At 52.8% G+C, this 25390-nt stretch overlaps 2 protein-coding genes across 3 annotated transcripts; both read left to right on the top strand.

The window, feature by feature from the left end:
- The first annotated feature begins 9497 nt into the window (after nt 1–9497).
- Nucleotides 9498–16798, top strand: HOXC6 (homeobox C6). Of its 2 annotated transcripts, none has more exons than XM_045553819.1 (2): nt 9498–14917; nt 15609–16798. In XM_045553819.1, exons 1-2 carry the CDS (start codon nt 14518–14520, stop codon nt 15938–15940), a joined length of 732 nt encoding a protein of 243 aa, XP_045409775.1. In that variant the 5' UTR covers nt 9498–14517; the 3' UTR covers nt 15941–16798. The 2 variants fall into 2 exon arrangements, with proteins under 2 accessions (XP_045409775.1, XP_045409776.1); XM_045553820.1 differs by having other exon boundaries at nt 11511–14917; nt 15633–16798.
- A 2237-nt stretch (nt 16799–19035) lies between these two features.
- Nucleotides 19036–21363, top strand: HOXC5 (homeobox C5). The gene is made up of 2 exons (XM_045553821.1): nt 19036–19562; nt 20264–21363. The coding sequence occupies exons 1-2, from the start codon at nt 19109–19111 to the stop codon at nt 20476–20478; spliced, it is 669 nt and encodes a 222-aa protein (XP_045409777.1). The 5' UTR covers nt 19036–19108; the 3' UTR covers nt 20479–21363.
- The last annotated feature ends 4027 nt before the right edge of the window (nt 21364–25390 follow it).

Genomic DNA, 25390 nt, shown 5'->3' with positions numbered 1-25390 from the left:
AGCCAGGAGAGAGGGAAAAGGGGAGGGGAGAGGATCTTCTTGTCTTAAAAACCAGACCCCCAAAGACTGAAATATTTTTTGAGGCCAGATTTCTCTCTCTCTCTCTCATCGCTATCTCATCTCTATCTCTGTCTCTATCTATCTCTATCTCTATCTCTATCTTTATCTCTTCTCTTTCTCTGCTGGTCAATGATTTTCCCAGACCGAGGCCCAGGCCAACTCTGGTTTTATGTAATTTCACCGGGGTCCCAGTCTCTGACTCCCAGGCAAAGTGGTCCTGAGTACAGGATGGGGTCAGGCTTCATTCATAGGGGACTCCTGCTGCCTGAGAAAGGCTGCAGATTGGAGGCACCGGCTGCGGCTTCGGACAGCTGGGGACAGCTTTGAGCGGGAGCTCAGGGTAAATCTACCCGAACTTGGGGTCCCTGCTGTGAGCTGGGAGGCCAGGCAGGTAACCTCACTTGCTGTGGGAGACACCGGCTATCCGCCAGGGAGGCCTGAAAAGAGAACATTTCTCTCCGACCTAGGGCCTTCCCACCAGCATGTCCTTAATACTCCGAGGGACCGCCGAGAACCGTTTCATTTTTAAATGTGGAATTATTATTGCTATTAATAAAAATATCTGGCCCAGTAGCCAAGCGGGATGAACCCAACATTAAGTGACTCCGAAGGGCCTTCGCTGCTTTTCCCCCACACCAAATGTCCCATTCATCCCTGGACCGGCTCAGCAATGTCCGTGGCCCCAAGCCCGGCGCGTCGGAGGGTAGGGTGCGTCTGGCGCCCGGCTTCGCTAGAGATGCCAGGCATCCAGAGGGCCAGACCAAGGGAGCCCCAGCCGCCCGCTCATGCAGTACCCACTCCTCCGCCCCTCCTGCCCACTGCCTCTGTTTTCTCGTTTGGAAAGAAAAGGAGGTAAAAAACAATTTTATGGGAGAATGTAATTGCGAGCGGGATGTTCTCTCTTTAGAAAGGCGTCCTCCCAAATGCTCCCGCCGTCCCATTACCCGAATGGGGGCCATTCCGCTGCTGCAGATAGGACTTTCTCCCATTCTTTACTTTTTTATTAGCCAATCAACGTGGCTTCCGAAAGCTATTTGTGATTTGTGAAAAATAGTATCTTTCAAAATGCTGAGTTGAAGCATCTCGCTCATTGCGCCTTGAATTTATTATTCTAATCTCAACCGTAGAGAAGGATAATGCAGCTATTAAGTTGGGGGGCAAATTCGTTTCCCTGGATTTTTTTTAAATTCTCAGCTTTTTCTATCCCTCCCCACTCCCTCACTACTGAGGCTAAGGAAGGTGCGGGTCTGTAAGAGATCTGGCGTGGGGGGTTAGAGAGGTTGTGAGCTCCTGAAGGGCTCCTTGGGGGACCCTTCAATGGGAGAATGAGCTGGGCTCCCCAGCTTCATCTTCCCCAAACGAGATGCCCCGCCGACTGCCTGCCGCCTGCTGCTGGGATAGTTACCCCCGCCCCAATTAGAGAGAACTCAGGACAGGTTGTGCCACAGACTAGAAGTAAAATTTCCGGTGAGCTGCCCGCAGCGCTGTCCCATTCTCCCCGCTGCCCATTGTGAAAAGCTGGGCCAGCGCTTCCTCGTCGTAATTTTTAACTACCTGTTATAAAATTTATGGGTGGGTTTGTAAAAGAAACGAGATCCCTGCATCCGGCTGGGGGAACTGCTTTGCTTACTGTGCAGGAAGTTTGAGGAGTGGATGAGGGATCCCCTGTGGGTTGGGGTGAGGGCACCCAGCTATTGAGGTTCCTATGCCAGCTGTACGTAGGACCAAGGGGAGAGCTGCCGGCCTTCAAATCTCCAGCCAGTGGGGAGAGTGACCAGGCTACAACACTCTCCCCCCGCCTATGCAAATAAGCTCTGTAGGGGAATTTATTCTGGGCTCTCTACACCGCCATAATTTGGAGTCTGGAGAAACAGGGTGCTCAGAACTGTAGCGCAGAAGGTGGAATTCAGGACAGTAAAAGGTTCTTTTTTTTCGGGGCCTAGGTAGCAAGTCTCAGCTACCCAGACACTGAACTAGGAAATTTTTCTGAAAAAGGTGTTTGTGGGTAACCTGACAAGGTCGATGGAAAAGACTTCAAACTGCTTTGGACTGCAAAGAAAAAGGAAGTGGGAACCAAGATATTGGGCTTTAATTTCATATTTAATTTTAAAAAGATTTCGAGTAAGCCGCCATTTGAATCTAGGAAATTAGACCTGATGCTAGGGATAGTCTTGGGAGAAAATGTCATTCTGTCTGAGAAAGGGACCTGGGGGTGAGGGTCACTTTGAGCGTCCTGGAGGCTGCCCCAATTTCTCATCCCTCCAGCTGCCAGCAGGCTTGTCCCCGCCGGTCTAGCCCTTTAGGATCTTCAGACCACGGTCAGGTCAGACTTGGTTGGGAGGTTGTCAGCAGCCTGTGACTCCTGTTCCTGTCTGGGGTGGAGTGGGTGTTTTGGGGGGGCACCCCAGTAGAGAGGATATTGTTCTTCTCCTAGAAAAAAAATGGTAGGGGTAGGAAGGGCAACCCTTTTCATTATCTTCGCCTCGCCAGCCATCACTGCCCCCAAGGCCACAAATCTTTGCAAAGCTTTGATTCCCCCAGATCTAACCTTAATATCCCTATTTATTAAAGAAAATATTTAAAATTCGGCACAGCAAGGAGAAATGGTCGCCTGAACCCTTCGTTCTTTCCTCCCTGCGTCCGCCCTCTGCTCTTTCCGCGCTCGCCTAGAGCAGCCCGGCCCGTGGGGAGTGGGCGGTGGGTGGGGGTGGGGTGGGGGTCGGGGGATGCTCCCTCTCTGAGAGAATTGGGTAAACATGGCGACCGCGGCGCCCATTTGCACACGCTACACAAATGCATCGCATTCCCGGTTGTTTGCAGAAAATTTACAGCTGAGTAATAAAAGTTTACGATCGACTCACAAGTTGGATTGGCCACAAGAAGTCATGTGGATTCCATCCATGAACGTGAACTTTTTATTGTGGTTTGTCCGTTCGGAGCGCTCCGCAGAACAGTCCTCCCTGTAAGAGCCTAACCATTGCCAGGGAAACCTGCGCTGGGCGCTCCCTTCATTACCAGTATATATATATTTTTTATTAATCTGATTAATAATTATTTTTCCCCCCATTTAATTTTTTTCCTCTCAGGTGGAGTTGCCGAAGCTGGGGGCACTTGGGGAGGGTGGGGAGGGGAGGAGAGAGGCAGAAGTTGAGGGCATCTCTCTCTCCCTTCCCGACCCTCTGGCCCCCAAGGGGCAGGAGGAATGCGGGAGCAGGAGTTGAGATAGGGAGCCGCAGATGCCTCCGCCCCTCCCCTCTCCAAGGCTCTCCCTCCTGCCCCCTTCTTGCAACTCTCCTTAATTTTATTCGGTTTTTTGATAATTAGGATTATTCTTTTTTATTTTTGAATTTATATAAAGTATATATGTGTGTGGAGCTGAGACAGGCTCGGCAGCGGCACAGAATGAGGGAAGACGAGAAAGACAGAGAGTGGGAGAGAGAGAGGCAGAGAGAGAGGGAGAGAGGGAGAGTGACAGCAGCGCCCGGTAAGTGTTTCCTTATTGGTTCAAATATGTAACTAATGGTCCGTAGCTGGGTGGCGGTTTCAAGATAAGGACAGCAGCGGCTTGCCTTGGTTAGAGAGGAGAGGGGGCTGGCGAGAGGGTGGGCGCGTGGATAATTATGGGGAGGAAAAGGGGAGGGAGATAGGGGGTTAAACTGGAATACTGGTAACTGGTAGTGGGGCGAGTGTGTTGTCCTGATGTCATTGTGCGCCGAAGTTGGGAGTTGGGGGTGGGGGCAAGGGGACTATGCCTGTGGGGTGCAAGCCTGGGGTCTAGGACGCGAGCCCTCTGTCGGATGCCCACTGTGTCGGTACTCATTTATTACAGATAATCGGCCTCTTGGCTAATGAGACTGGGACGGAGGGGGCCTGGAAGCTCAAAGTCCAGGGCAGGAGGGAGAACCTGTAGGCTGTGCCCATTTCTCCCTGGGCAAAGTCAGCCCCCCAATCCCCAAACAAACTTTCCAGCGCCCCCTCCCTGTCCGGCAGCCCCCTCCCTCCCAGAGAGCGCGACCGCCAGAGCTCACACATGCGCAGTGTGGGCCCAGGGCCGGGCCGCCGAGCAGGAAGAGAGCGCAGCTAGGCCAACGGCGGGGCCGTTAATTGGCAATTAGGGGGGAGGCTGGTGGCTGGTGCGCGTCAGTGGAGGGGAGAGCTTCTGCCCACCCCCTACTCCCGCCCCCACCCAGGCGGATGGAAGGGTGGGAGGTGCCCTGCATTGGATGGAGGGTGGGGGTGGGGGATGCGGTACTCAAAAGCCATCTTGTGCTCAGAGAAAAGAGGCCTATCCGCTTTCCCTTCCCGGGTCCAGCGGCCCCCACCCCCAACCGCGGCCATCCCACCCGGGGTGTCCACTGGACTGCTTCATCCGCCTCGCATGGCTGCTCTAGGCTAGGACCTGCCTTGTCTGGGGCGGAGGTGGGAATGGGGGAGGCCCCAGTCTGGGCGGAGACAGGCCCAGGCCTGGGTGTCAGGGCCTTCTGGGTGCTGTGGAGGCAGTGAGGACTCAAGGGGCAGCTGGCTCATGGGGTAGGGGCTTCAGAATGGGGCGGCCGGGAGGGTCCTGGGCGCTCGTGATCTTCCTAATAATTGGTGCTAATGGTGTGTTGTATAGTCTTAACCCGACACATATGGTTTCATAACACAGTGGCTTAATTTCTTCCAAATGTACGTGGCCCTGAATGTGTTGCAGTTTGATATATGACCCCGCCCTGCTCCCCGGCCTCGGTCCGAGGGGTCACCTATATGTGTGAGTTTCATAAAGGGCGACACACATTCAAACGCTCTTACACACAGGCAGACACACCCCACAGCTGGGGGGTGGTGCATATTGCTGGGGAGTTCTGAGAGTCTGTGGGCCAGACTCATCTTCAATCCAAGCCAAGACGCCCCCCCATCCTCTTCCAGAGGGGCGACCGGGATTCTGCGCCAAGCTTCAGTGGGGGAGGGGATCACTCTACGATTTCCTGTTTAAACCCTGACCCGTCGCCTGGGGGGGAATATGAGGTGGGGGGAACTCGTTTTTTTTTAAATCAAATTCTTAAAAGTGCAGTTTGACTGTATTCAAATCAAACCCCCAGGGCCCCAGCTGACGGTGAATCTTCTCTCCCCTCCCCTCATAATCCTCTTCCCTTTCTCTCCTGCCCCCCCCCCCCAAAATTTCCCTTTCGCCGCGGACATAAAGGCCTGTAAGGTATTCTCCCGGGGGAAGAAATGGCATTTTCTCTCCCCCTCCCCCCCATAGGACTAGTGTGTCGGCAGAGGCGTCTGCCGAGGGGCTAATTTCGCGTTCCTTGTTTACGATCGAGAAAAGCGCTTGGCTCTCCCCAAATGGGCCCAGCCCGCCGCCTGCTCCGGCTGCCGCGCGCTCTCCTGCCGCTCACGCAGGGCCCATAGGCTGACGCCCCGGTTATCCAGGCTGCGGCAGGCCGGGACCTGGAGTCTGTGGGACCTGAAAAGGGCAAGGGGAGTACGGTGGGACAGTGGAGGGGCCCGAGAGACCCGAAAATGGGAGCCTTTTTCCTGGCGAAATGTGAGAACCGCCGACCGGTGAGGCCTCTTTCTTTTCTTTCGCCTGTATTTTGTCCGCCTCTTCCCCTTTGGATGGACACACTGATGGGGGTGGGGGAGCATAAGTCTCCTTTGTTTGCCCCCCGAAAGAAAATCTTTTCTGGAGAAGGCCATCCAGGCCAGTGGAGATTCACCTGGAATATTAGAGGGGTCCCCTCCCATCAGAGGGGCGGGCCTGGGTGAGGCTGGGGTATATCTCTAGGCCTACAGGGATCTAATTGGATGTGCTGACAGAGAGATTTTGGGGTGCTAGGGCTCGAGATTGACCGCTTAACAGCACCAATCCTGAAGTGTCCCTCTATAATATTTTTATCAATTTTTTGTCCCTTCCTGGCTAGAATCCGGCAGGCCCCCACCTTACCCTATGCCCTTCACCCCTAGGCCAGTCCTCCTGAGTCAGAGGTAAGCAGAGAAAGCATAGCAGCAGTGACTGTCCGTGGTATTCCAGGCTGGCCAAGGGATAAACCAGACCCTAACTGATGGTCACCAGCCCTCTGCATCTCAGTTACTTTCGCTTTTCTTTCCCTTCTTTCTCTCCCTCTCTGGCATTCAAACAGAAGCATAAGAGGGGACACCAGTGGCAACCCTCAGCCTCCTTGAAGGCCAAATTCCCTGCAGACATGGTCCTTACTGCAGGAGAGCCCTTCTGTGATTATCTAATAATAGCCAATGTGGCTGAGAATAGAATCTGGCTCAAAAACTACTGGGCAGACATTGAATCTGTGAGTTAGGGCCTGGCAGCATTCCCTGGGCTCAGGGCCCCAGTGTTCCCCTCTGAGCCCACTCTTTGGGAACCCTCAAGGCCTGCCCCTTAAGAGGGGTGCTTTGTCAGTCCTGCCATCGACTGTATTTCATGCGCCGATGATTCCTAGCTAAGGAGAAATGGGCAGAGCAAACCCTTTCTCTCCCTGGTCTGACAGTTGTGATCCCCACGGAAAATGCGACCTTGTTTGGATAAAGCAACCTTGTTGGGCTGGCTGTTGTGTTTTGAAACCAGACTTGGTAGTGTTATGCATTTATTATATACAGGCTCAAATGTACAGATTCAGACTTATGCATGAATATATACAGACTCATATTTCTTTGGTGGTTAATTGTATATTACCATGCCTATATTCACTCAAACACTGTTTTATGTGCATGCAAAATTTTGTTAGCCTTCACTAGATGAGAGTGGGTTCATAGAGGCACCGGGTGCACAGCAGAGGTCCTCTGTGCATGCTTTGCTGGAAATATGTGTGCGCTGGAATCGGAGTATGCGGGTTCCGGGTTCCGCTAACCAACAGATGCCACAAAGGCTTTCTCAGACCTTATTGCTTTTGCTGTTCAAACAGCTGGGCTGGGGAAATACTAAATCCCTTCTGTTTTCTCTCCATACCTCCAGACAAACTTTCCTAACTTTAAGACTATTTTACAAGGGGAACCCAGTTGTCTTCAAAGTGAGTTCTGTGGGATTCGTTGCTTGGGTGTGGTGGGCCTGTGAGCAGTTCTGAGTAGTCAGCCCTGGTGCTGGAAGCCTCACTGGAGTGATGAAGGGATTGGAGTGGTTAATAAGGTGGCCTCTGGGCAGTGGTCTGGAGTGGCTGCCGGCCAGGGTGCTTGGAGAGGCTGGTGGAGAAGGCAAGCCAGAAGGATTAGGTGTGCGGCGAATATGGATCCCTATCCCTGCCTGGCCTGGCTGCTCACTCCTGCCTGCATCTGTGGAGGCAGATTAGGAGCCCTCTACGGTCGGTCCCCCAAATACCCAGATCCGGTTACTGGTGGAACTGCGTTTTAATCCTCTCTACTACCTGAGCCAGGGCAAGGCTGGGCCAGGGAGAAGGATGGTCTGGGTGATGCGGGAGAGGAAGCTGGGCCTGGAGCACGGAGTATGGGCCACCGAGGCTGGGAATTAATGGGCCCCCTTTCCCAGCTTTTCTCCCTTCCCAAGCCACAAAAAGACAGAGTGGAGGGGAAATATAAATGTCAGCGGAAAACCCCATAAAATAAAATAAGGGCAGGAACTGGGCTGGAGGGGTTTTCCGCTGCTCCCTAGATGATCAGGTTCCTCCCAAGACTGTCTTGTCCAGACATGCTGTGCCCGAAAGGTGCGCAGCTTTCTTCCACCTTCCTTCCGCCCTTCACCGAGCCTGGCCTCAGGCTTTCTGGGCCTGGGCCTGGGCCACCCGGGGCGCTGGGGTGACATTACCCCAGGACTGTGCCTCTCACCCGCCCACGGCCTCTGCCACGGCGCTGCAGCGGCTCCTGTTTATTGTGTCTGTGAGTTGTTTACTTGTTTTGTCTGCTGCCACCCTGCGTCAGAAACCCGCCAAACCAGCAAACTCGTCCAGGAGAACAAAGTGCAGCGATATCCCCAACTCCCTCCCCTTTCCAGCAACCCCCTCCCGCCCTAACATGCTCCTTCATTCTCCCTTTCCGAAAGGAGGAAGCAGAAATCCTCTTAAAACAGGGCAGCTGTTTATAGGGTCAGGGGAATTATGGGGACACCATAAACCTCCGGGTGTCCCTGTGGTGGAGAGACTTATGAGCAGCCCTCCGCTTGCCTCCAGCTTTTCTTCCTTCCCCCTGTAACCACTTGGTTAAGGGGACCACAGTCACTGAGAAAGTTGAGCCCACCCGCCTCACCCCACTCCTCTACTCCCTTCTGCAGGAGTTTCCCTGAGACACAGGTTGTTGGGTTTTAAATCAGGGTAATGTTGGCAGATTCATAAAGCTAGATAAAGCATGTTGCTCTCCCCCCCATCCTTCCCTCTTCTCAGCCCCCCAAAATAGCAGTGAATTTAAGCAAATCCTGCAAAATTAAATTACCCCTTTGCTAAAGATCCTATAAATCTCCAATCCCACCAGGTGTAGAGTCAGAGAGGCCACTGTTAGCCTTTAATTTTGCTCCTGGCTATCAAATCTAAAAGACTATCATTGAAGTAAGTAATATTCTCATTTCTGAAATTAATTTCCCCTCCCCATCTCTCTCCCTCTTTTTGCCAGCACAAATTAAATGGTTCTTTCAGAACTGCAAACAATAAAGGATAAAATTATTTATAGGGAAACGAAGAGGATGTTTTATGTTGGCTTATTGTTCCAGAACATAATAACATTTTATTCTGAAGTGGGAGAAGTTAGACCAGGGGAAAAATAAAGGGGAAAGGAAAAAAGAGTGAGGGAAGGCCAACCACCCACACACAAAACTCCTGCCTTATATAACTTCTGTGACAATCCACTGTGATGTTATAAATGCCGAGTTCTTGAATTTTACAGTTCTCATGAACCTCCAAAATGGGTCCAAGCAATGCTTGATGTAGAGGAGCATAAGAGAAGCCAGCAAGTTAGGGATCCTTTGGCCCAATGCAAAGCAGCATATTTTGCTATTGCCGCTTCTTCCTCATCTGACACCATTTTGAAGCCCTATCCTGGGGGCTGAAATTATTCTGTATTTTAATTTTTTCTCCTGGGCCAAGCAGGGCCATTTGCTTTACACCTCCCCCCCAAAGTCCCTGTGCATCTGAGCTCCCTCCCCAATCCCAATAGGGATGAGATGCGGTGTGTCCCCAGGCTCTCCCCAAGTCCCCTCCTCAGCCGATACTCAGCTGCTTGGGATAGAGTGGGAGGGTTGGGGGCCAGGCCCCAAAAAGCCAGAAATAATTTTTTCCAGATGGAGCTGGAAGGGGGCTCAGGTCTGAGTGTGATGGGACAGAGATGCTTGGGACCTATTTTACTTATTAACCTTAAGTCAGAGAAGTAATTGAGAAGCCAAACAAATGCCAAATGCTGCTACAGGAGAGTTTGTATCTGCTGATGGTGGCAGCAGTAGGTGGAGTACCAGTAAGGAAAGGTCAGGAAGGAATCTGGAAAGAGAAAGGGAGGTGAGAAAATATGACATGAGTTAACAGAGCCCCTCTGTATACCTTTCTTCTCTGTTTAATTGCAATAGAGCAAAAGCAGCTCCGGCAGCCTCTCAACCTCTTCTTAGCTCAAAAGAGCCACTAGTGCAGGCCTCCGAGGTGTTTGGGGCAGTTCTCAGCAGCTTGACATGCCCCATCTGGCCTCTTTCTCCTTCCCCCTTCCCTGCTGACCCCCAACTCCCTTCAGCTGGGCAGCCTGGGCCCTGTCCCTAGAATATCAGCACCCCCAAACGGGATCCATTTCCGGGTTGGGTGTGTCAAATTTCACTTTTCTCCATGCCTGCACTTTGAAAAGAGAAGGCAGGCGTGTTCCTTTTTGGAATGCAGTGTGCATATGGAGGGGGGAATATTTGCTCAGACAATTTCCCCCACCCTGTCTATGAGAAAGCGGGAGCCCCTTGGGTGAGCCGTGCTTTGGTGTTCCCAAGCAGACCCAGTTCCCTGCGTTCAGGTTCTCTGGCAGATCCGGAGGCTCTCTTTGCAATCTTTTTTACTAGGAGTTCCACGGAGATCAAAGGAGCTTATATACACAACAGGCATTTGGAGTAGGATTTATTTTATAATTTTTAAATTAAAAAATCTAATCATACGCCAGTCGGGCCATCTGAGCAGTTGCTCTAGAACAGCAAATCCTTAACCAAATAGTGCGATTGTGAGGTGAGCTGAACAATTATTGAAAGGCGGCTTTCTCTGTAAGAGGGATTTTAGTCCTCGCCCAGTGGCACAAAAGGGGCCGGCAGGGCAACCTCTTCTCCAGCTCTGGAAAGTGAGAATTGGGGGTGAGGGGGGCAGGGTCGGGCAGCCGGCAGTCACTTTTAGGCAGCCAAGCACCCAGGCCGAGCGCTGAGTGCTGACTCCTGCAGCTCCAGTGTTCAGGTCCCTGGTCCCTGAACAGCCTTCGGAGGCTCTGAGCTGTAGTTGGCGGCGAGGCAGCCAGGAATGGAGTGTGTGTTTGTGTGCAAGGGTGGGTGAGTCACAAACATCTGCACAGTTTGGAGGTTCTGGGCAAAGAGAGGAGACCGGCAGAACACAAACTAAGCATGACCTCTGGAAAAAACTGTCTTCAAATAAAAATTCCAGATCTCATCCCTTTCACTTCAAATATCCCCTCCCCCCAAAATTAATATTATTATTTCCAAGAGCAAGGTGGAAAGCAAAGGCCAGCAAGATGAGGCCTGCTCATGAACCTCTGAACCTCTTCAGGGCTGGGGTCCAGTCCCACCCGCTCTCTGTCCAGTTCAGTGCCACAAAGGCCCCCAGCCTTTCCCTGGCCTGGAGCAGGGGAAGGCTGGAGTTGAGTGCGTAACTTACCCTGGGAATCCATCAAGTACTCAGCCTCCAATACAACCCTTAGCCTTGGGGACTCCAGGCCAGTGACTGCATCCCACCCAGGGGTCCTAGGCACAGAGAGTAAATTTCTCTCCTATAATTAGCACTCTCTAAAATCATGTGTTTTGGATTGGGGGGACTGGAGCAGCAAATGGTAAATGTCCCCCTTTATTCCTTTTTGGTGTTTTTCCGAATCCCGTTTTTGAATTCACCTACTAAAGCTTCGGAAACCAAAATCTGCTCTGGACACCAAGCCCCCTCCAAATGCTTGATTCCGGAGGCCAGGGGGCCAGGGCAGCAGCGCAGAGACCTGCGGGCCTGATGGGGAATGTTTTCTGATTTCTCTAGGCTTGTTTTATAGAAACAAAGAATAAGTTCTCTCCCTTCCTTTCCAAGACTTGTGCATATTTACAGAGCTCAACTGCAGTTTTAATAAAACATCTGTTCTTGCTTCTGCTGATGAGTTTCCATAATTGTTTTCAGACAAATTTAACAGGAAAATATAAATATATTTAGAAAAATCCAAGTCCCAGTTTTCCCCCATAGCCCTTCCTTTGCCAAAAAAAATAAAATTAACATGAAATGGGAAAAGGAAAATATAATCCAATGGAGGAAAGACCGAGCTCATCTGACCTGCTCTCCCCCCTTGGATCGAATCCTTCCAGCAAATTTCAGCTTCATAATTAAAGATCTAACTGAAAGAAGAAGGCTTCTTTCCTCAGGAACGAAAGAAGGTGATGGGGAAGAGTGTGTTGGAAATTAATTTTGCTGAAAGTCTTTAAGCAGTGAGGGAATTTATTTGTATTTCTGCTTCCCCTTCTCTCCCCCTTCCAGCATTTCTGCCTTTTTCACCCAGCAGCTGGTTTCTGTTCATTATAAATCGGCGAGACCTTTCAGTCTCTGCCCTCTGTTTAGGGACGTAATAAAACACTTAACTTTCCGGGCCTGAGACTTACATTCTGCTCCTTAGGTCGCCCACCCCCCCTAAGCCCACCGCCTTTAGGCCCCGAAAGAGAATCTCCCTAACTTTGGGGCCCCTTTCCTCTCCAGACTTGGTTGAGGAGGAGCTCAAGGAAAGTCAGGCATCCTTGCTGGGGGGCTGTAGCACATGCTTCCCCAGAAGCCCCTTCTTTCTTCCAAGGTCCCTCCCTCCCCCACCCACCCATAAAAGAGATTTTAAAATACATAGAAAATCAACACTCATTGAAAGCAAAACCTCATTAAGACATCCTATCTTCCATCATTCAATTTGTTGTACATTGCAACAATTTAATATCTTGAAGGAAATATCAGTGACATGATTTATCCCTCTAGCAATCTCTCTCTGAAGTGTGGGGGGGGATTTACTCTCTCTCTTCTGGCCTCTTCTACTTGTTACACCACTACCTTCAGGGCAGAAAGGAGGTTGGGAACTTTGAGAGAGGCTACTTGTGTCCAGGGGTGCACTGACTTGTTCCCTAGCTCAGCCCCCAGGGAACTCTCTCCTTGTTCTCTCTCCTCCCTACCTCTTGCCCTCCAGGGGGCCTGGAGCGCAAACCAGCTGTTGGAAACCTCTGCCCAGGCATGCCATGAATCTGAAGACAGCTGGATTCTAGAGCGAAAAGCAACTCATGTTGGCGTCTATGTTTGTGTACCTGCCATGTGACCCCAAAATAAGATAACTCATCTCAAAATTTCTTTCTTAATTTAAAAACCCTCCTGTACCCTTTCACCTACATCTCCTTGGGGAGAAGAAAGTGTGGTTCAAGAGGAGGAACCTTTATAATTATAGGGGTCTTTCCCCTACTCTTCCAAATACCAACAAATTTCCCTCCTTTCTGAAGGATTAGGGCTGTATTTTTAAAAGCCAGCACAAATTGTCTGGCAGGAAGACTCTTCAACCTCCTAACGAGGTTCATGTATTAACTAACATGTTGTCTCTACACACTGTCTGCTTTTGGGTTCGAAAACTTTATTTTTCCCCCCTAGCGACACTCCAGGGAAACCTTAATGTTACAGAAGATGAATAAACGAGTTTTTTCCCAGCGTAGTCCCGTTTATGGCTTTATTGCTACCCATTGATTACTCCGCTTTGTTACACAGAAGGAAAAGATCATAAAATCCGGCGACATCCGGGTTCTTGTTATAGCTAGTCCCCCCCCACCCAAAACGGTGAGAGGAAAATATGAGCTTTGACTGCTCCCTGCGCACTCCCCACCGCCCCCTCTTTGCCAACTCAAAGCATTTTCAGCCTATGTCACAATATCAAATTAAGTTTGGATTAATCAGGAGAAAAAAACCCATCTGCACACCTTCCCCTGTTTCAGTTCGCCCACTGCGGCTCCCTCGGAAGCCTCGGACTCAGCTGCCTTTTCCTAACCGTCTCTTCCTTTTTCTCAGCCTCAACGTGGAAAACATTGGGGGTAGAGGCAATGGAAAGGCCCGGCTCCACCAGGGATGACTGGCACTTGGGGAGAGCTCCTCAGGAGCTCTTTGCTGAAGTCTCTAAGCCCCAGAGCTCAGGTCCAGGGCCGCCTCCCCTGGCAGGGCTGTGAGTCCGGAGGGGGCAGGGGGCTCTGACCTGTGCAGGGGCTTGAGCCTGCAAGAAGCCAACTGTCCGTCAGAGCCTCTCCAGCCTTCTCTTTCTGCCTGGATCCAATGTGAATTGCCCCACCGGTCCTCGATAGCTCCAAATCATAAATTCTCACCAACATAAACAGGAGTTGATGTCCCTAGAAAGACTCTCAGAGTTTTCTTTCTTCTTCCTTTCTTCCTTTCTTTCTCTTTCTCGTCTTTTACTTCTTTTTCTCCTTATTCTTTGCAATTTTATGCATTTTCCCTTTTAGGCAAAGATGCTGCATGAGTCTTCCCCAAAAGGGGGTCCTGACAGAGAGGGCAAGGAGGCAAAGGAAAGCAAATGTACGGCCCCTTTGCCCACTTCAGCTCTGCCAGTGTAACCTGAAGTCTCACCCTTGACCCTTTAGATCTAGTTGCTCCCCACATCCCTCCTATATCCAAGACTCTCAGCCACACTCTCCTTCTTCTGGGCATCACGTTTTATGAAATTTCTTTCTACTTATGATTTTTTTAATTATTGGGAAAAAATACTAATTTAGTGATGGGGACTTACTCCACGGAGTGTCAAAACCAGGATTTCCTGTAGGATTTCTGGGGACTCCCCTGAGCTGGGAGGGAGCTCCTCCCATGAAGAAATCAGGAAGTAATTTTAGAAGGGGGCAGATGTAAAAGATGAAATCAGATTGAAAATATAGGGATTTCTTCACCCCTGGCTCTGGCCACAGTACAGCAAAGTTAGCTGGGGCTGAGAGATTTCCTGGGAGTGCAGTTCTCCTTCTCTGGCCCCAAAGCCCTGCTCACGGAGGTGCACCCCTCTTTCACCCCCAGACCAGTTCTCTTACATATATATTTTTAAAAGAAATTCAAGTCTTACTTTCAAAGCACACACTTAGTCTCAACTAGGGAATCAACAGAAGCAGAAGCGATTTTTTTCCCCCTTCTTGACATCTGGCTTACGATTGGCTGGAAGGGGGTCAGCTGACTTTGTCATTTTGTCTGTCCTGGATTGGAGCCGTCCCTATAACCATCTAGTTCCGAGTACAAACTGGAGACAGAAATAAATATTAAAGAAATCATAGTCCGACCAGGTAAAGGCAAAGGGATGAATTCCTACTTCACTAACCCTTCCTTATCCTGCCACCTCGCCGGGGGCCAGGACGTCCTCCCCAACGTCGCCCTCAATTCCACCGCCTATGATCCAGTGAGGCATTTCTCGACCTATGGAGCAGCCGTTGCCCAGAACCGGATCTACTCGACTCCCTTTTATTCGCCACAGGAGAATGTCGTGTTCAGTTCCAGCCGGGGGCCGTATGACTATGGATCTAATTCCTTTTACCAGGAGAAAGACATGCTCTCAAACTGCAGACAAAACACCTTAGGACATAACACACAGACCTCAATCGCTCAGGATTTTAGTTCTGAGCAGGGCAGGACTGCGCCCCAGGACCAGAAAGCCAGTATCCAGATTTACCCCTGGATGCAGCGAATGAATTCGCACAGTGGTGAGTTTTACAGCTCCGAGATATAAATTAAATAAACTGAACTGGCTTTATGACCGGCTTCCCTAGAAGAACGGGCGGAGAGAGTTTTTTATGGCCCCATAAAAACAATCACGCTCGTCTCCTCGCCGAGACAGGGCCCCCTCTTCTACCCCTTCAGCTCGCCTCTCGCTCGCTCACAGGGGCCTGGCCCCCTTGGCCCCTGACGGATTGGAGGGCTTCAAGGCGAGCTGAGGGGGCAGGAACAGGGCAGGGGATGAGGGGAGGGAGCAGACGATGAGGGAGCCCCCCAAAGTCGAGTCAGGCTGAGGAGAAGGGAGGGGGAGGGGGGCAGAGAAATGGGAATAAGTTTCCAAGGATCAAGGGTGCTTGGGGAGGTGGGGAAGCCCAGTCCTTGAGAAATGGGGCCCTCATCCCCAGCATTTGGGATTTTAAAAAAATCAGCTTTTAGACTTGCAGCTTTCTGCTCGATTTTTGCCCCGCCCCCCAACACCTTTCTTGGGGACACACACCTCCCACCCTATGGGAGGTCTGAATGAAGTTGGGTTCTGGCTGTACCCCCAGTTTAGGGGGGGCAGGGCAAAAGGGAGAAGGCTGGAGCCCGAGGGGGCTGTGAGCTACTGGCCAAGTTGGGAGAGTCAGGACTTTGCTAGGCGAAATCATCCGCAAAGGACGTCTGGCTGATTGTTTTTAGTGTGTTTTGTGCCCGGATCTCTAGGGGTCGGTTACGGAGCGGACCGGAGGCGCGGTCGCCAGATCTACTCGCGGTACCAGACCCTGGAACTGGAGAAGGAATTTCACTTCAACCGCTACCTAACGCGGCGCCGGCGCATCGAGATCGCCAACGCTCTCTGCCTGACCGAGCGACAGATCAAAATCTGGTTCCAGAACCGCCGAATGAAGTGGAAAAAAGAGTCTAATCTCACGTCCACGCTCTCGGGGGGCGGCGGAGGGGCCAATGCCGACAGCCTGGGCGGAAAAGAGGAAAAGCGGGAAGAGACAGAAGAGGAGAAGCAGAAAGAGTGACCAGGACTGTCCCTGCCACCCCTCTCTTCTTATCTCCCTCGCTCCCCTAACTCTCCTCTAATCACACACTCTGTATTTATCACTGGCACAATTGATGTGTTTTGGCTCCCTAAAACAAAATTAGGGAGTTAAGTGTGGACCTGAAAGTCAGCTCCGGACCCCTCCCTCACCGCACAACTCTCTTTCACCACGCGCCTCTTCCTCCTTGCTCCCTCGCTAGCTCCTTCTCGGCTTGTCAGCAGGCCCCTTCCCCCGCCCAGGCCTTGGGGGCTCCGGTCCCTGAACTCAGACTCCATAGATTTCCCTCCAAATGAGGAAGGACTTGGCTCCCCAGACCCTCTCCATGCCCCCGCCCCCGCCAGCCGGCTCCGGGCCCTGGGGCCTCTGCTCAGGGCCTCAGGGCCGGCCTGGCAGCAGGGGAGGGCTGAGGCCCACGGAGGGTGCGCCTTGGCCCCACACTAACCCCCAGGGCTTCCCCGCAGTCCCTGCCCGGCCCCTCTGCCCCAGCAAATGCCCAGCCCTGGCAAATTGTATTTAAAGAATCCTGGGGGGTCATTGTGGCATTTTACAAACTGTGACTGTTTCTGTGTGAATATTTTTAGCTGTATTTGTGGTCTCTGTATTTATATTTATGTTTAGCACCGTCAGTGTTCCTATCCCATTTTAAAAAGGAAAAAAAAAGAGGGAAAATCACAAAAAGAGAGAAAAAAAGTGAATGACGTTTGTTTAGCCAGTAGGAGAAGATAAATGAATAAATAAATAAATAAATAAATAAATCCCCTCGTGTTACCCTCCTGTAAAAATCCGACCTCTGGATCCGTTCTCGAATATTTAATAAAACTGACATTATTTTTAAAAGTTTATATCGGGATTTCTGTTAATTCGCTCGCCCACCGGCCATGGGGTGAAACTTGGAGCAGGCTCCAAGCGCTCCTGCGTCTGGCCGCCGCCTGCAAGCCCTCTGCACTCGCCTTTCCCGGAGCCAGGCGCGGAGCCCTGGCCTTCCGCTTCTCCTTGTGATCGCGCTGGGGGGCTGCGAGGCCTCTCTGGGCCCCCTGTGCGAAGCAACTCACACCCTGCAACCCAGGCCGCAGAGGATTTTGTTGGGGTGGGGGCTGGGTTAGTCGGATTGAGCACCAGCTCCACGCAGGCCTTTCTTCCTGCCTGTGGTACCCTCGGGTTCTCGGCTTCTGAACCCAAAGCCCCAAAAGAGCAGAAAAGAAGCACTACTCAGGCATGAGGGTCTCCTCCTCCTACTCCCCGGAATTGGAGGCGGAGGACGCCGCATGAGCAAGCCACCGGCCAGCGCCAGGCCGGCTGTTGCGAAACGTGGCGGAGGCGGAAAACGGAGGGGAGAGAGAAGACCGCGCGGGACTGGAGCCTTTCGGCAGGGATTGAGCGATTCAAGGACATCTCGAAAGAGAAAGCCTGGAAACTGAGCTCTTGCCTGCTCTAGGACTCCTAATGTGGCCGGGACAAAATTCCTTCTTCATTGCAGCCTCCTCCCATCCCCCCCCCCCACCAGCCCGTCTGGTTCTTTACTCTTCTCTCCTCAAACCCTGCGGGTGAGGAGCGAAGCTGGACCCTAACCATTTATCAGCTCTGGCCTTCTCTCCTCAAGCCCAGCCAGAGAAACCTGAGTGGGCCTAGGAGGAGAGGTGGTAAGGGGGGTGTCCCGGAGGGAAAAAATCTGCCAAAGTTTTCCAGATCCTCCAGATCCCCGGCAGCCCCCCCCCCTCCAACACTCTTTCAGCAGAGGGGAGGGCTTCTCCTGGCAGGGGCGGAGATTTCCTGGGAAGAATCAGGCAGGAAAGAATAAGACTTGGGGCTAGGGGACACGGGAAGTGGCCTAATGGCTGCAGAGACTCTGTGAAGCTTGCCCAGGCGCCTGCCCTGCCCACCCCCTACCCGGGTCCTCTCCATGTCTCCAAATAGCTCAGGAATTACTCTCCTGTGGACCTTCTGGATTCAGGTCCCTGGAAAGCCTGGGCCAGACACCTTTTCCTCAAAGGGCACAAAACAGGCCTTTCCCTCTGCCTTACTCATATAATATTGTGGAGGCTTGAATTTTGCTTCTCCATGCCCTCAATTAACATCTATTTTCTATCTAAAATATCTAGCATAGGTACCACATGAGGATCACACACAAGGATGCAGGAATGCAGGGCAGCGGTCCTCCAGCCCATTGTGTAGGGTGCTTTACACACACAAACACATACACACACACACTTGAAAATTGCCTTGTTGCCACTTTGGGGTAGCTGGTATGGTGAGCTCTACCCAACTCCACCTGGCTCCTCACCTCCAGGTCCATCTCAGAGAGTACGCAGCACTCAGCTACAGGTGCCCCACCCATTTGTTGGACCCACCTAGGACCCCTCCTCTTGGGCACCCTGTCTTCCTCTCCAGAGGCTGAGTCCACTTTCCCATGCTGATAGGCACCGCCTCAGAAGTATCTGGGGGACCTTGGGGGCTTTTGAGGCAAGGGACGTTGATCTTTGGTTTAGTGCACCTGAGATAACCCCCCTTGGTTCTCCAACCTAGACAGAAGAACTTAACTAAATCCCTTTCCTCAGCCCTTTTTGAATATTGGAAGGCCCTTGAGATTGAGAGAACGGGATTATCCATTACAAAAGAACACTGTGTGCATCCTAAGTGGGGCCTAATCTTCTCTCAAATTTAAATAGAATTTAAAAGGCTAGCGCAGGGGTTTGTTGCAGTAACAACCAGCTTCTCCACAGGGTAGAAAATCCAGCTGACTGAAGGCGTGTTGGAGCTCGAGGATGCAATTTCTCCAAGTAGGCACCAGGTGTCGCTGTGGGCTCGTTGTCCCGGCTACCCCCCAATTCCAAGAACCATTTTTTTCCTCCCCCTTGCCTCTCTTTCTCTCTCCCCCTTGGTTGGGCTTTGCCAACATATCAAGATGCGTTTCGCCGGCTTCCATCACTAACCTCCCGGAGGTCATCAAGCCAAATTTATGAGTGGCCGCTGGAGTCACGTGACTCTATTTAAGGCTCCCTTATTTGGGAAGAGCGCATAGGATAAAGAAAGAGATATCTCCACCTATAAATTGTGCACTTTGGAGAACAAAAAACCCCTCAACTTCAAAGAGTCACAAATCACCCTTAATCAAAAAGGGTGCAGAAATTTTTTTGGGCCCTCCCCGCCATGAGCTCCTACGTAGCCAATTCATTCTATAAGCAGAGCCCCAATATCCCTGCCTATAACATGCAAACTTGTGGGAACTATGGATTGGCCTCAGAGGTGCAGGCATCCAGGTACTGCTACGGCGGATTGGACTTAAGCATCACTTTCCCACCGCCTGCGCCTTCCAACTCTCTCCACGGGGTAGACATGGCTGCCAACCCCCGGGCTCACCCCGACCGCCCTGCCTGCAGCGCCGCGGCCGCTCCGGGACACGCTCTGGGCAGAGACGAAGCGGCTCCTCTGAACCCCGGGATGTACAGTCAGAAGGCAGCTCGCCCGGCGCTGGAGGAGCGAGCTAAGAGCAGTGGGGAGATCAAAGAGGAGCAGGCACAGACAGGGCAGCCCGCCGGACTGAGCCAACCACCGGCCCCGCCACAGATTTACCCGTGGATGACCAAACTGCACATGAGCCACGGTAAACTTTAGGACTTCATTTTGCGCGCTCGGGTCCGCCTGGGTTTTATAGGCCATGCGGGGCAAATAAAGAAAAAAAACCTGCGGCCATAAATTTTACGATCCAGGCATCAATGGCTCGTAAAACTGTCCACTAAAAGGCTTAGAGGCTGTGTGCGCCCAAATTTACGACGACATAATTGGATCATAGGAACAAAACGTGTATAAAAGGCAATATTCAATTTTTGGGGGAGAGGGAGGGAGTTAAAAAAATAGAGGGATCTGAAGGGTGAGGAGCGCGGGGCTCCAGAGCGGGGATCCCCCCGCGACTCCCTCCCTCCCTCCCCTGCGGAGCCGGCTCGGCCGGCGCTCGCAGCTCCGGAGGATTCCAGCGACTCGGGAGGGGCGGGAGGGGGGTCCCCGGTGCTCGGATCTCGAGGGTGCTTATTGTTCGGTCCGAGCCTGGGTCTCCCTCTTCCCCCCACCCCCCCTCAGCCCCTCCGGCTGCTGAGTGAAGGCTGCGGCGGAAAGTTTCCTGCCTGGGCGGAGGCGCCTCTCCCGGGGCTGGGCTGGGCTGGCCCGCCTGCGGCCCGCCGGCCTGTCCTGCCGCGCTCGCCTCTTCTCGCTCCGGCCGCGGGTGGGGGCCTGGGGCTGGGGCGGGGGCGCTGGGCGCTGCACGCTATTCACCCCTTCCTGGCTTGGGTGGGGGGGTTTCTGTTCCAGAGACGGACGGCAAGCGGTCCCGAACCAGTTACACGCGCTACCAGACTCTGGAACTCGAGAAAGAATTCCACTTTAACCGCTACCTCACTCGTCGCAGGCGCATAGAAATCGCCAACAACTTGTGTCTCAATGAGAGACAGATCAAGATCTGGTTCCAGAACCGCAGGATGAAGTGGAAGAAGGATTCCAAAATGAAAAGCAAAGAGGCTCTTTAGAGGCAGCGAGGAGGCCCGCAGACAGCACCCCGAGCCGGCTTCGGCCCCTGCCTTTCCTTTTCGGGTTTCCTCTCTCTGTGTTTTGGGGCGAGGGCAGGTGCTGGAGCACTGGCTCCCTGGCCTCTCAGACAAAAGAAGCTTTCCCTTGGCATTCCGCATCCCCACCGACCCAAGGTTCCCGCGGGGCTGCCTGCGCTGCCCCGTCTACCCTCAGCTGAGTACCCGGGGCCCAGGGCAAGCTCCGCAGGGCTTCCCCCGAGGGCTGCGGCGTAGAGGCTGGTGCTGGACGAACCTTGGCCTGGTTCGCCTCTCTGGCTCCGAGCCTCAGCTCGGCCCGCCCAAGTTAAGATGGGCCTGGCGGGCGCCACAGGACCCTCGCCCAGACCCTCCAGCCTCGCCCTCTCCTTTGTTCCGCGCTAGGCGGGCCAAGCGGCTGCAGGCTGGCGAGACAGTGGTTGTTGCTGGTGCAGTCCGTCTCCAGATTTGGGGTGCTTCCCTATAGCGACTAAACCCGATCTTCACTTATTAACGATTTGCATATGAAAGGGGAAGATGACTGAACGTCCACCTAGGGTCCTGTTCCGTTGCTCTATGCTCTCCAAACCTTTCTCCCCAAGAAAAATCCGGGAACCTCCCCAGCCCTTGCCCGCTGCATGCCCTCTCAGGCCCGCAGCCCCAGCCTGTTAGCTAGCTCAGATATTGGGGGTTCCTGCCACGGGACCCCAGCAAGTTGTCCTAGAGGTTCCTTGCTGTCTCATAGTCCCTGCCACGACTTTCTGTGCCCTCCTGTCCCATTGCTGTTGTCCAACTATTTATTGACTCTGGGTCCCTCCTGAAACTATATTTTGTCATAGCAAATAAAGATGAAGAGAGAACAGGACTAAAGATGCAGTGGCTCCTGTGTGTTTGGGGCATGTGTTGGGTAAAGTGTCTAAATGGGCTGTGAAGATAGGGGGAGGCTCAGAACATTTAAGTCTCCCCTTTAAAAAAAATGTTAGCTTCTAGGGGCATTGAGTAGAGGGAAGTGAATTCAGTTCCTTCCCTGATCCTTGACGCCAAGAAGGGCCTGTGGGGGCAGAGGAGGGCACTCCTGTACTGGCTTTCCTCCTGCTGTGGCTGTCCAAGGCATTCAGGCCTCTGCACCCCATTCCTACCTTGGCTGAGTGCATCTGAGGCCTCTGGACTGACAGCAGCCCCCGCTCCATGCCAAAGCTAATGTGCAGGGACCAGTGGCTCCGCCGTGCTCAGACTCAGGCCCTTTTGGGCCTTTGAAGATCTCTCCTGGGCCTAGGTGGTACCTGAGGGCCCTTGCTGGAAATGGAAGGAGGGCTGAGCCCTCACTCCAGAGACCCATTTGGTCCCAGAAAGACCCGCAGAGAGAGTTGGTACTGCTTGGGAAAGTGGTGCTGGGCTGGGGGAGTTGGAGGAGGTGCTTGGCTTTCTAAAATGCTGCGGGAGAGGGAGCAGGGAGGGCAATCTGCAGGGTGTACCTGCCTGACAGGAAATGTTCAGACTGTTTTCCCCACCTTCTAGGGCCTAGGGCTATTCAGGGCAATTAACTGGGAAAGGAGCTGCATGGACCAGTGCTGGAGTCACGTCTGTTTGCCATCATTTATCTCAGTCTCTGGGATTTTGTGTGGAGGGGAGGGTGGGCTAAAGAGAAGGAGAAAAGGCAGATAATTCAGGTGGTGTCTGAGGCTGGCTGAGGCCCACTCCAAGCCTCTGGGTTGGGGTGGAGGAGGAAGCACTTTACAAGAGAAACAAATGTGGGAAGGGTCCATAAAACTTTACTGCATTTCCTTTCCGCCTCCCACAACAGGGTGATTTCCTGGAGCCAAGCCTAGGCCCTCCACACTGGTGGGGTGGGGGTCTGGAGCTGGGTTAGGGGGCTGCTCCAGCAGCCAAGAAGGAAGGAGAGCAGAGAGATTCTGGGAGGGGCGGGGGAATATTTATGATTATTAATGCTGATGCTCCTTGGATTTATCATAAAGACTAACTTCGATGCATCCCACTGGCTAAGCTACCTGTCAGTCATTTTTAAAGAACACCCAGGGGCCTTTCCTCATCCCTGTCTAGCATGTAGGAGGTCTCAACAAATGTTTATTGAACTGCACCCATGACTTGCCACCCTTCCCTTCACATTGCAGTCAGGCCAGGTTAGGGTGCCCTTGTGTCTCCTCAACTTGCACTCAGCAGTCAGCCCAGCCAGCACTCCTTCTCTCTCTCTCTTTCTCTCTCTCTCTCTCTCTCTCTCCTTTCCCCTCTCCCTGAAATAAAATGTGTAATTTTCTTCAGGGAGTTATTTTAATTTTTTCTCCATGCTGAGTAAAACTATTGGGCGAGCAGTGAAGCATGGAGAAGCACTGGCGTCTACAGTGGGTAACAGTTAACTAAGAAAGAGTCTCTGGCGCCCGAGCTCACCCGCTCCTGCCTCCCAGGCTGCCGAGGCCCTGTGCTTCCTCCTCAGGGGGCATTCGCACCACCCCAGGGGGAGAACCTGGCTTTGCCAGAGATGGAGGCAATGTTGGTCAGAGCTGCTAGGCAGGCGGCACCCATCCCACCTTGCACTGACTGCTTCCTCCAGCAGGGTTTGGGCCTCTTCTTCCCTGGAGGAGTTGAAGGACTGGCTGGCTCCTTTTGGCCGTGCCTGCCTGTTCACCCCCTTCCAGTTACAGTCCGCAGGTCGGCTCCCAGGCCCCACCTCAGCTTCTGCAGCGTCAGCGTCAGCGGCAACCAAGCCAGAGGCCTCTGCATGCTCCCCTGCACTGGGGGTGGGTAATGCCCACATCCCTGCTTTCTCCCTGAGCAGAGCCTTCTGCTTCAGGGTCTGGGTCTGGTAGTTCCCCAACCTGCCAGCCTCCTGGAACAATCACCAAGTACCAGGGTATGACATTGCTCTTGGGGAGTTAGTGGATGGGGCTTCTGGGTCACAAACAGAAACCATGGAACCTGCCTCTACACTTTGCCCTGGAACCCACCCACTCTGGCAGCGAAAAAGAAGGGGAAGAAGCATTACTTACCTTCCCGGGGGAGTGGGAAGAGGGGGACACGGCCCACTCTGAGCAATTAGAGGAGAGAGGAGGAAAAAAATAGGAGAAAAAAAATATCAATACGACCTCGAAGGCGACAGGTCCTTATGGAAATAAGTAAGTAAATAAGTAAACTAGTATCCACCCTCTCTCCCCTCCCCACCCTGCAAGGGGGGATGTGGGGGTGGGGCAAAGGAGCAGCACGAGGGTTTTTTAGTGTAACTGAGCATTAGAGAAATAGGCATGGCTTCTATGTGAATTTAGGAGTTTGAAACTTTTGGAGGTTATTTATGTGAATGGCCTGAAGGCAAGCCCGTGAGTGGCTCTTGGGGGACCACGTGATGTCATTAAACCAAGTTTTATGGTGTAGGGAGAGCTGACAAACCCACAATATATTTACATCATATATAATCTTAACTGTCCAGCCACGCAGCTGCTGGTGAGGTTTAATGCTGGGACAGAGGGCCTGGCAGTTAGAGGGGATTACGGCGCTGGGGACGATGGTGAGAGAGGTTACATCTTCGAAAATGAATCCCAGGCGAACGCTGTAAGTTAATATTCTCTCTCTCTCTCTCTCTCTCTCTCTCTCTCTCTCTCTCTCTCTCTTTCTCAGATCCTTTCTCCCATTTACTTAATCCCTCCCCCACTTGATACAAGGCAGTTCCCACTCATTAGGGGGAGGGGAAAAGGCCTCCCCAGGCCTCCCCAGGCTGGGGTGGGAGAAGAAAAGCAGCCGCTAAGTAGGACGATGGGAGAGCTTGTCTCCCCAGGCCAGCTCTCTCCTTCCCAACCCTGATTCCCTCCGACTGCAAGTCAACTGGGGTAGGGAGAGGCCTTGGTTCTTTAGAGTTTGGCCAGGTCTTCCTGACCCCCTCTCAGCTGAGAAGAAAGCCTGAGCAGGAGACACGGGTGTTTGGTGTTTTGTAGGCGTGTGTAAACTCTAGACACAAGTGCAAAATGCCTCAAGGGCCCCCTGTTCCAGGGAGGGGTGAGTTCAGCCCTTGGCCAGTGGCCCAGAATCCAGGCAGAGTGCGAAGCTGGGGAGAAAGGCAGGGATGGGGGGCTTTGTGGCTTCTGAGCCCACAGGCTGCTGCTGCCTGAACTGGCAGAAGCATCTTAAAGGTGGTCGGCTGAACCTAGGAGTCCCAAAGTATTGGGCAGCTATCACAGCCTCCGTACTCCGCGGTCTTAGTCTGTCTGGAGCCAGTGCGGTTTCATGTTTCCCCCCTCCCTCTAGCCGCTGAGGTCTTCCTGGCCTCCCTGGCCCTTGCCTCAGGTAAAACCAGGCCCTAGGAGGCCTAGAGCTTCCTGCTGTGGGTGGATTGTAAATGCATATTGGATGGGTAAAACAGTGCAGGCAACGTCTTTGCTAAACTGGGAAAAAACCCTAACCCTGAGGAGAGAGTAGCTCCTAGGGGATGGAGCGGACGGGGGTGGGGGGTGGGGCCTCTGAGCATTGTACCCTGGGGGCAGTCCTCAGGCGGGGGCACCCTTCAGGTTTCTAGGAAGGAGCAGCAGAGACACTGGGCATAGGAGGCACGTGTCCTCCAGACCTGTGAGTGCATAACCCTTCCTCAAGCGCCACGCCACCGCCACCGGGAGATAAGCCAGGAAAGTGACATCCTGTGAACTCAGGTTGTTCCACAGGACCGCCATGAATTGGGAGGGGTTCCATTCCAGAGCAGGGCTGAAGGCCAGCGGGCCCATGGTGGGGGCAACTTTTCCAGGCTTCAGGAAAGGAAAGGGGAGCAGAGGGATCAAGAGCCAGGTCTGCACCTTCATGAAGGGAGGAGTGCCATGGGGCACAAGGGTGTCCTGGTACCTGTTTTGTGGAGAGGTGCGGTTGGGGGATGGGGAGGGAAGGCTGTTAGCATAGCCTCTGC

This window comes from Lemur catta, chromosome 6 (genome assembly GCF_020740605.2).
Source record: "Lemur catta isolate mLemCat1 chromosome 6, mLemCat1.pri, whole genome shotgun sequence".
NCBI classification, from domain to species: Eukaryota; Metazoa; Chordata; class Mammalia; order Primates; family Lemuridae; genus Lemur; species Lemur catta.
This window is presented reverse-complemented; position numbering and strand designations above follow the sequence as displayed.

Excerpts from the sequence above, each read along its gene's own strand:
- HOXC5 (XM_045553821.1), top strand. The coding sequence starts at position 19,109 with ATGAGCTCCTACGTAGCCAATTCATTCTATAAGCAGAGCCCCAATATC. Across the intron at positions 19,563-20,263 it reads CAAACTGCACATGAGCCACG|AGACGGACGGCAAGCGGTCC; the intron begins GTAAACTTTAGG and ends TTTCTGTTCCAG.
- HOXC6 (XM_045553819.1), top strand. The coding sequence starts at position 14,518 with ATGAATTCCTACTTCACTAACCCTTCCTTATCCTGCCACCTCGCCGGG. Across the intron at positions 14,918-15,608 it reads GCGAATGAATTCGCACAGTG|TGTGTTTTGTGCCCGGATCT; the intron begins GTGAGTTTTACA and ends GATTGTTTTTAG.